The sequence below is a fragment of the Terrapene carolina genome, unplaced genomic scaffold, assembly GCF_002925995.2.
Source record: "Terrapene carolina triunguis isolate 2854851 unplaced genomic scaffold, T_m_triunguis-2.0 Scaffold69, whole genome shotgun sequence".
NCBI lineage: Eukaryota > Metazoa > Chordata > Testudines > Emydidae > Terrapene > Terrapene triunguis.
The window spans coordinates 37723984-37735104 of NW_020664420.1; the positions used below are offsets into that span (position 1 = coordinate 37723984).

Genomic DNA, 11121 nt, shown 5'->3' on the forward strand with positions numbered 1-11121 from the left:
CATAGGAGAACCACGATGATGTCACTCCCCTGTCTTATATAGCTTTTGTGTATGGTGAGAACCCTTTGTCTTCCAGTGGAAAAACACTGGCATTCCAAGGGGGGTTCCAGTATCAGGTGACTCAGTCACATATCTCTGCAGGGTCCTAGCAGCCATTACTCCTAGGCTGTCTGGAGTGTCCACAGGAAGACTACGCTCTTTCACAGTCTGTTGTTTTTGCTGATGGGCCATCAGCCCTGTCTGGCTTTTTCATTGTTGTACCTGAAGGGCTAGTTGTGGGTATCATCCAAGGTAGCACATTTGAAATACAGATACATGGTCAATATTCCTAACTTCAGATACAAAAATGATACATTCATACAAATTGGATAACCACATTCAGAAAGTCATAACCTTTCCAACGATACCTTACACGAGCCATCTTGCATGAAGTATATCTCAGTTGTGCCATATCCATATCATAAGCATATTTCCATAAAGAATATGGAGTGTAATGTCACACTCAAAATCTAAGAGCCTGAGGGGTGGGAGTGGGCAGAATGTCACCACAACTACTGAGAGAAGGAGGAGAGAGCTGAAGTGGAATGGGAAGAAGTGCTTGTATGCATTCCTTTCCCCTCCCTCAAAATAACGAGCAGACTTGGGGTCAAGGGAAAGCAGCACACACTGAAAGATGGCAGAGAGATGATAATAGATACAGGTCTGGTACCTAAACCCAGCCCCAAGAACTGAGCTCCTGCTCCTCCCAGTACTGCCACTGGAACCATTAAGCGCCAGTCTATGCTCTACTCCTGGCAGCACTTTGATCTGCTTCTGGGAAAGAGGGGTGACGATGCTCTGCATCCCTCTTCAGGCTTGCTCTTTCATCTCTCTATATTCCTTAATTGAACACCTCCCAGTGCTCTCTCCCTGCAAGGTCCCAATCTTGTCTTATCAGGTTTTACCGCTAGAGCTTTCTCCACCTCAGTGGCTGCTCTGTGTTTCTCCTAGCCTCCTGCCAGACTTCTCTACTCAGGAGAGGATCTCAGGGTCATCTCTCCCCCTAGGCTTCCTCCTTGACCCGCCTAGGCTCTCTAGTCCCAGAGAGTGACTGCAAAGTTTCTCTCCTGCAGTCTCTAATCTGCTTCCTTTCTTTATAGTCACCGCTGAGCTCCTTTCCCAGCTGGGCTTCATCTTTAATTAAGCCTGGCCTACTTTCCAAGTGCAGCCAGGTAGCATAGTTGTGTTTATATGTGGGATATACACCGCATCACAGATCCCTATGTAGGGATTACAGGCCTGGAAAAAATACCAAAATTTAGAGTCACTGATATTCAGTGTAAAGAGAATTATAGTGATTGGAGCAAAGGAGGAATGGTTTTCTGCAGCTGAAAAACAATTGTATCAAAGTATGCTGGATCTCAGCAATTCTAGCTTGAAATAAAGTAAATCTCACCTAGTGACCATAAGAAAAAGCAACAAGCAGAAAACCTATTGATAAAGGAGGAGGTGGAAACAGGCATCAGATCCACAAAAACTATTTTAATGGCTTTATTAAGAAATATTAATGAGTTTGTTACTTTGGGGGGAGAGTGGACTGTTTGGTTGGACCAGCGGTTCTCAACCTCTACAGACTACTGTACCCTTTTCAGGAATCTGATTTATCTTGTGTACCTCAAGTTTCACCTCACTTAAAAACTACTTTCTTACAAATCAGACATAAAAATACAAGTGTGTCACAGCACACTGTTACTGAAAAATTGCTTACTTTCTCATTTTTACCATATAATTATAAAATAAATCACTTGGAATATAAATATTGTTCTTACATTTCAGTGTGATACTTGAGCCTGTTTTTCACTTGTGAGCCTTGTCATTCTGGGAGGCAGTGAAGTGACAGCAACAATTAAGTTTTTCTCCATATTGAGTCTATTCCTACTCTCAGGGCCACCATTAGGGGGGTGGCAAGCAGGGCAATTGCCTAGGGTCCCATGCTGTAAGTGGCCCTGCAAAGCTAAGTTGTTTAGGCTTGGGCTTTAGTCCTGCACCTCAGGGCTCGGGCTTTGGCTTTCTGCCCTGGGCCCAGCGAGTCTAACACCGGCCCTGGCAACCCCCTTAAAATGAACTCGCGACGTACTTTGTGGTTGCAACCCACAGTTTGAGAACTGCTGATATAGTATATAAAGCAGTATAAACAAGTCATTGTATGAAATTTTAGTTTGTATTGTCTTCACTCGTGCTTTTTATGTAGCCTGTTCTAAAACTAGGCAAATATCTAGTTTAGTTGACGTACCCGCTGGAAGACCTCTGCATGACCGCAAGAGCCACTGGATTGGACAGTACTTAATAAGGGTCCTCTCCCACTGCTTTAGAATACTTATGTAGGAGCCAAGCTACATTGATACTTTCCCACTATAAAAGGGTTAGATTGTATACATCTGGAGACACTACCTCGTCAATACAGTAGGTCAGATTAATGTATAAATAGCATGGTCTGCAGTAGATCCAACAGCATGCTGAATTATCCCATAATCGTTCTTGGTTACATTTTGAAAGTGGTTTTGTTTTGTTTTGTTAAATTATTATGAAGGTGTTGTTGAATCCCCTTATAGCCATTTGAGTTCAAACAAGCCACTTAACCCATATAGAAAAATGTTATCTGGGGCAATTGGCTAAAGAGTCACTCTTTCACTTCCAAATTCCTAGTGTTCTAATATGAAAAAATACTACAATGAAATAATATAATTGTTAAATCCTATGTCACAGCCCACTTCAATCTCAACATATGCTGACTCCATCCTTGCTATTTCAGTTTTCTGTTGTCATTAGATAAACTGGCAGCATTCAAACTATATAAGAAAAATAATGAATGTCAGGATTGTAAGCAGGGATAGAGTTAAAAATTATTTATAAAATGGAATAGCAACCTGTGACATAAATCATTATAAAGCTTATCTCAGCCAGACTTTAAAGAATCATTTTAGTATATATTTACTGAGCTTAGAGTTATAACAATAATGTCAGTTATTGTTCTGCTACATTACATTTGACACATCTACATTTGGCATTTAAAAGCTTAATTACAGCATATCACAAGTTTTTAAAAATCAAATAATTTTAGAATATATAAAATGTATCTAAGTGTTTCTGTTGCAAAATTTGTAGCAGCTGGTTAAAATACAGTAACTGGGACATAAAACAAATATTTTTCTGATTTCAGATACTTTGTCTTGTAATTTTTTTAATCAGAGGAAAAATATGACTTCTATATTAATCATCCAGTGCTGTTTCCTACATCAGCCAATCTAATTTCAGACTTCTAAGGTGAAAATATTATTAAAAATCAATAGCAAATGTTTGAGATTAATTTAAATACCATGGATATTAATCAATTGATTTTTGTACTACTAATGATTGTACCAATATGTTTAAGTAGGATAACTCAGACATACAAGCAATCAATATTTGCTGATTATTTGGCACACCAGTTAATGAAGGGATTTTTTATCTTTCCAAAATTTCACTTTCCCTATGGCTAGAACAAAGATTTTAATTGTAAATGCATTCTTAACTGGATGTCGCATATCGTAGTCAGCCAACCAAACATGGTAATGTCCACATATCTTGAATTTCTGTAAAATTAGTTTCAGGTACAAATAATTTGATCCTTGCAGAGAATGAGGTGAACAGTGTTTGTCTTTTTTGTGGGGAGGGAAGGTGTTAAGAAGGAATCTGTAACATATGTTGTTTTTTAATAGCAGAATACTGCTGATGTGCTATTTTGTTGTTTTTTTAAACTATCTGCAGTTATGAAAACTAGTCCCAGCTTTGAGAGAGTTTCCATCAAGGCTTCTGATCAACCAGTAGCCTACTTTTTACTATGTCAAAAAATGAGACTTTTTCAAAATTGAACTGATAAAATATTTTTCTTGCTTTTCAAATTAGTTTTTTCGATGTTTCTCAGACAATATTCTGTGCCCTTCCAAATTATGTCCTTGTTAAGTTTAGAAGTGACTGTATTATAATAGATCTTTGGGTTTTTTTAGAAAAATGTTTCATACTAAATAGGAAAATTGTTAAAATATTTGTTCGTGGATACACTTTGCGTAAGAAAATCCTTTGTACTTACTGGTGGTATTAAAACAAGAGAAGTAGAATCTTGCTAATTCAGACTAATTGCTGGGATGTTGCTGATTATTGAACTTTGCAAAATAACAAATGAACAAACAGTTTTTAAAAAATCATATAAGGTTGATTTTTAACAAGCGTGTAGTTTAGTTTCAGTTATCTGATACTTTTTAGTTGACAAGAACATGTGCATAGCAATAAAAGTAACATTATTAGAAATACAAAAGCTCACTGCAGCACCTTGCGGTTACATCTATGCTGGGAAGTAGGATGAGGCAACCAGATTTTTGGTGAGAATTAGCAGGGTTTTGGATTAGCAAAGTGAAAATCAGAAAGGTAAGTTCTACAGTATCAGCTGATAATATATTTGCTCCAATTTAATTTTGGTTATATAGAATATTTTCTTACCAAAAATCTTTGTTCACTTCTGTGTAATTTCTCTTCTCTCAGTACAAAGGAAGATCACTTCAATGTTAATATTCAGCCCCCTGTTGGAGAACTACTTTTACCTGTCACTATGTCAGAGAAGGACTTTAAAACAGAGCAAGGTGAGAAATATTATTTTAGTAACTTTGATAAATGCATTTTTGATTTGCGTGTGCGTGCACTGCAATGATTTTCACTTGCACATCTATACAGATGCCCAGAAATCACTTTATGTATGTAGCTATTGATGCTATTCTGTGCATTCACTTTCAATCTCATACTAATGGCTTGGTTTAGAAAACACCTTCAGAAGCACACAGAGTGTGCATTCCAGTGGTACTTGACAACTGATTAATATATCTTTTAAAAAAACAAACAGTCCCTCCTCATACATAGTCCATAATCAACCTTTTGGCCTTGAGAGTTATGGTTTCCTAACATTGCTCACTAATGCATTTCATATTAGTGCTAATGGCAGGAATTTTAGACCCACCAGCTCAGAGAAATAATACAAATGTGTACTAATACAATGATGTCTGCTTTTATTAGTCTTTATTCCAAGCTATTGCTAGTGTAGAGTTAATGTACTTTTTCTCCCAACTACTTTGAAGTTCATTACAATCAGACCCCTTTAAAACAACGCTTCTTATTATTAAAACTAAACTCTTTGGCTTCCCTTTGGTGTAGCCTTTTAAAAAGGAACCATGTTGTTGTCTACACCTCGGCTGACAATTTTCTTAATGTAGTGCTTTTAAATAAAATCGGCCTTTCTGTACAATGCATGATTGTGGCTTGGCCTGGACTCAAATACATTTGATAATTTGAATGGTTCTTACTATATGAACAATACAAAATTATTATAGCTGGTTTTACTACATGTTAAATTGAACAATGCACACAGCTAAGAATTTTGTTCAAATTTACTGTAGTACTTTTCAAGTGCAAAAGCTTGAGCTTTGGATGCATTTTCAAATTTACAATGGTATATTGTCATCCATCTCAATGAATGGGGATTTACATGCGTAAATCCTTTCCCATTGAGATGAGAATGTACCCGTGGGACTCCATCTCATGGCTGTGTAAAGCTCAGAAAACCAGTGTATCTATCAAGAAGTCAAGAACACCAACGAGTAATCCTATGCAATGCTATATATTATTAATAATCACTTTTGCATCATTTCTTAGTTACTTTTATATTTTAAATGATTAAGAATGCAATCTAAGTGTTACTTATATTATTTTCTGTGAAGTTGATCACTGCAGTGAAAAGTTAGGATTGTGAATTTTTTTCTTAACCAATTGATACTTATTTGCTGTTCTTACCCTTTGCTGGCTAAAGCCTGCCTCACTGCTTTGCACCTGCTCAGCAAACCAAGGTGAGTGATTAAATGAGGCTTTGGCACATTTGTTTTAAACTGTTCCCTTCTTAAAATTGTAGGTAGGGGTATACTGTAAGTAAAGAAGGTTATTGTACTGCTTTCCCCCACTTTTTTTTTTTATTTTATTTTATTTTTTTTTTTTGCTTGCTAGCTTGATATTTGATCATTTTCTATGCTTTGCTTTGACTGAGGGCTTTTTTCCCCCTGACTGACCATATAGAACCATGAGAACATAGAAGAAGTGCACTTTGAGAATAGCTATGGTCCTCTGTGGAGTTGTTGCCAAAATTCTTTTTTTTTTTTTTGCCATTTTACTTCTATGGTTGTTGATTATTTGTCTGAATAAATCTGGCAGCTGTTTGCTATGTTTAATAGAGCAGAAAGGCTACTCTGAATAAAGCTATTTGAAATTTTGTTTATATGAAGTATTTGTAAATCCATGAAGGTCTCTTGGCATTTCTGTATCGTTCTTTCTGTCTTCCTGAATTCATTCTTTGATGCAGGACTTGATGCTGGCAAATTTACCACGTTAAAAACCCTCCTCTATAGCATCTTTTTAGTTATAGATTTCAGCTGTTTTAGAAAACTCTTGGTAATAGAGGTCTCAATTCTAAACTTTACATGTGTATTTATTTGTTACACAGATCTAGGAATAGGTTGGAGTATTTTAAGAGAATTGCTATATGGGCTTGCTAAATGAAAATCCCAAATCAAAATAAGAAATGAATTTCCTCAAATTTTAGCAACACAAATCTTACTAGAGTAAAATGCAGGTCAGCTTAGAGGTTAACAAATGTGTTTCCATTCCATGTTAACTTCGATTTTATTTCATTCTCCAAATAAATCCGATTTATACACCTTATTTTTTATTTTTCATGTTTTTCCTTATTTTGGACATAAAATGTTTCAAACCTTGTATCTTGAGATACTTTGTTTTATGTTTGCATTCAAAGTTAATAATAGGAAATGGTGGAGGGGTGGGAAGTAAGGGTGGCAGGAAATTTGTATGGGGAAAAATGAGAAGATACTCATGGCTTTTAAGAATTTTTAGGGCTAAATTGCATGTGCAATCTAATAAGAATACTAAGGATGGAACATACAACATTATAGCAACATGCAAGAAAACAATTCACTGTTTCCCATCTTCACTCAGTTACACTATGTTGCTTTGCATTGTGAGTCACATTTTGTGTATTTCCTTTCCCCCCATGGCATAAGAAGGAGGGGTACAGACAGGGTGCTGAATATTCATGCCTGTGAAGGTTTCCTAGTGGCAACACTAGAAAACAGAAAGCTGTATTTATCTACATACTATGCATCATATGCTGAGCCGTGCAACACTAGCTCACTTTGCTTTTAGTTCGGAACTGGGGAAACCTCTTTCAGGGTGATTCATTCCCTATCCATACAGTCTTGAGCAGCCGCTTAATTAATGTTGTGATTTTGTGATTTGACCATTTGGAAGCAATGGACTAATTAATTTTGTTACTTTAAATACTTGTTTCAGTCTTAGGCTTCAGCATTCCATGCCATATCTGCAGCACTTACTCAGACAAAACTCCATTTGGCTTCAGTGGGAATTCTGTCTGAGTAAGAACTGTAGCACAGGGGCCTCTATCCTCATGTCATCTTTCCTGACTCTCTTCCTTTTGAAATCAATGGCAAAGGTCCAGTTGACTTGAATGGGAATAGACTTGAGCTCAGTGTTCTCTGACAGATGACAATATATCAGCTGTATTTTGCATCAGTATAATTTTTTTTCCAATTTCGTTTCCTTTTATTATTCAAACTGTGTATTCTTGATTCATTGTAACACTTAATTAACCCAAATTAATTGCCTTTCTGTGCACTGACCAGAGTTTTCTTAGATTCCAATGAGTAATGCAACGTTAAAGGTGGCACATGTTTTTTATAACATAGTTGTTTTAATTGGCTTCATTTTACAATTTTTTCATAGATAAAAATGTAATTGATAATTCTGCAAAAATTTTAAGTAAGTCAAGTATACATGGCACATTTTAATTTAGAAATACCAGGGATTAAAAAAACACGTTTACTTAATTTTATTAAGATTTATGCATCTAACTTGTGTTCCTAATAAGCAAGATGCTAATTCTTTAAATGGTCAGACATTTACTATTTTCTGGCCCTTAACTACCACAAGCAATCATATTTGATGCCCCTTAATTAGAGCACCTTTTTTTCTTTCCAGGTTCTTTTCCACCTCAGCAATCGAGACAATACATTTGCTTACCATGCTGCTCTCCTAAGTGTTCTTTTGCATGTAAATTAATCTTGATTCAGTTTACACTGTCATGCTGAGTGGTACAAATTGCCTATAACAATAAAACAGCATGAGTTAAAAATAAAGGGGGGTGGAAAGGCAGATTGAATGTGTGCCTTACTTGATAGGATGTTACTTTGCTTTATGCCAATACATTAGTCAACGATAATGAATCTTCTGTTCTGAAAAGCATGGTTTAGTTGATTTTTTTAATTTTACTTCAATGGAGCAGTACCTTGTCTTTTATAGAACAAGTTAGACAAACCATTAATGACAAGAGTGTTAAGGTTAAATATGAAGCAATGCATTCACTTCTCTGAGTGCTATCCATCTTTCCATTTACAGGAGCTTGACAAAAGTACTGGCTTTGTACAACATTTCCTTTAATTACATGCTGTGGGAAACAGGCTTTTAACATAAACATAGTTGCATTCATTTATTCAGCATTTGCTCTTCAATAGAGCTTAATGGAGAAGGTTTAAATCCTAAATGAGTACACACATCTCTCAGCAGTGTTGTCAGTCCCTGTGCTCTGCTTAAAAGCAGTTTTAGATTGCTTATGTAGTTTTTAAAGCTTTTGCCTAATATTAAAGTTAAACAGTCTGAAACAGAATGTACTGTTTCCAAGGTTAGATAATGCTAATGCTGATTTTTTTATAGAAGATAGATATTTATTTTTGCTTTTGTCATGAGTAAATCATGTTCTAAAATATCCCCTGTATTACTTATTTATTGATTTATTTTTTATCCAGAATTTCAGATTTTGTGACAAAAACTGATTCAAATTCTAATGTATGGCTATGTTGACTTTTTAAAATCAAATTTATTAAGCATCTGAATGAAATTTGCAGTATATTGTGTATACATTTCTAAAAGGGTAGGATTTTTGAGAATTTTAAATAGTTTCGATTACTTAATTTTATTGTGCATATAAATATCTGACACTGATTTAATTCTTTACTGCTTCTACTTGAGGTCCTACAGTTCATCGTTTTGCAAACAGTTTTTAGCATCTGAATATAGCATAGATTCCTGCAGGATTTTCATATAAGGACTGTGTGAAGATCTCTAGGGGCGTTTTTTCTGGATTTTAATTAACATAGATGACCTGCTAAATGCTGTTCTAAGCACGGGGTGTTGATGTAAGAAAAAAATTTCTTGTATATAACCTTCTTGAATTACATTTCTCCTTTCATTTTTATTCCATTTTTTTCTTCATATGATAGCATGGAGGGTTGACATTTTAGCTGTATTTTGTAGTGATGTATTTTAATCAAATATAGTTTATCATTACATTCCTTAAGAGACAGATACTAGCTGAGTAAACAGTGTTTCTCAGTTTCTGATCTGATCATTTTAACTTTATCTTCATGAATTAAACTGATCTGATTGACTGCGAAAAGAAAAGATGTGAAATTCAAAGAATAATCTGCAATGAAATTACAACTGAGTATAGTGGTTTTATTCTTATACGATTGAAAAAGTTCTTTAGATGTGGCCTATAGTTCAAATTTGTCTTATTTCAAAACTTTTGTTTAATATTTTATATCTGTATGTTTGCTGTGTTCTATATTATGTACTCTTTCTGAAAAGGAACCACTTTGGCTGCACACAAATTTATTAATATCACATCATTGTTCAGTTATTACTATTTTCTTTTCAGTAACATTAAATTATTTTAAAATCACAAGTTAATTGGGCTTTTATATAAATCTACACATACTTCAATTTTTTAAAGTCAGTTTCTTGATAAATAGTTTAATTTTATATGTAATTTTCTTCTAGGAAACCGAGAAAAATAAAGTTTATATGTCTTTTTGCTCTTATTCAGTAACAGACCATATATTTGTTTCTGTAGATTTCCTAAAGTATTATAAAACAAAAAAACAAAACAAAAAACACTACTCTTAATGTTTCAGGAATGCTGACCGGAATGAATGAGACCTCTGCAACAATCACTGTTGCGCCACAGAATTCCACTCGTCTTGTGTTACTTGAGAAGGTGGTAAAGGCAGCAAACTTGGGTGTTGTTCCATCTGGTCAAGATAACATACACAGGTAAGCTAAGGCTGACATATGCAGTGGAACAAAGTGGTTTGGTGTCAATGTGCATAATCTTACATTTATAGATGTAGAGTGGAGTTTCACTTGAGAATCGTGAGGAAAAATAAGAGTCCAAATTCAGAGTTCCAAAAGGCATTTTTTAAATATTTTCTCTTGATTGATTTGATTTTTAAGCTTTTCCTTCCTTTTGCATATCTAAATTTGGTAACCATGAAAGAAAACTAATGTCAAGCTACTTTCTCCATTCAGATCTACCAATCTGCCTACACCCTGACTTACAACAGTCCTTACTTATCCAGTTCTTGGCTTCCTTTAAAAATATCTCCATTTGGTTCAAAATGCAGCAGCCTGTTACTGATCAGTGGTCAGGAAGATTTTATCATCCATGACCTCATCCAAAGAAACTCCTGACCTGGCCTGCATCACAGAATCCTGAGTGGGTGTTGACTCAGGCCCTGACTCTAGCTCAGGGGTCGGCAACCTACGGCACGCAAGCCGATTTTGAGTGGCATGCTGCTGCCTGCGGCAGTCCTGGCCCTCAGCCCCCCCGCTCACCGCTCTCCCCTGCGGGGGCAGGAGGCAGAAGCTTGGTCCTGCGGCAGCCAAGCTTCCCCCCTCCCCCGCTTCTTCCCCCAGCATGGTGCTTTCCTGCCCCTCCTCATCTCCTTCCCTGCGCCAATCAGCTGATGGCCCTTGCGAGGGGGAGGGGGACGAGTGGCAGCGTGCTCGCTGCTCCGTAGAGGAGGCAGAGAAGAGGTAGGGACGGGACCTTGGGGAAGGGGGTGGAACAGGGCATATCCCATATGGGAGCACCCCCACGAGCCGAGCACCCCAGCCCTCTGCCTTGACCCCTAACTCCCC

General features: G+C 36.4%; 1 protein-coding gene across 1 annotated transcript in view; it reads left to right on the plus strand.

Annotated features, from left to right (window-relative positions):
- The window catches only part of AP3B1 (adaptor related protein complex 3 subunit beta 1), a 238077-nt gene that overhangs the window by 214706 nt on the left and 12250 nt on the right, over window positions 1–11121 (plus strand). The window contains exons 24-25 of the mRNA XM_024194104.1: window positions 4558–4655; window positions 10116–10254. Coding sequence (XP_024049872.1) covers window positions 4558–4655; window positions 10116–10254 — 237 coding nt within the window. The remainder of the gene's footprint in view (window positions 1–4557; window positions 4656–10115; window positions 10255–11121) is intronic.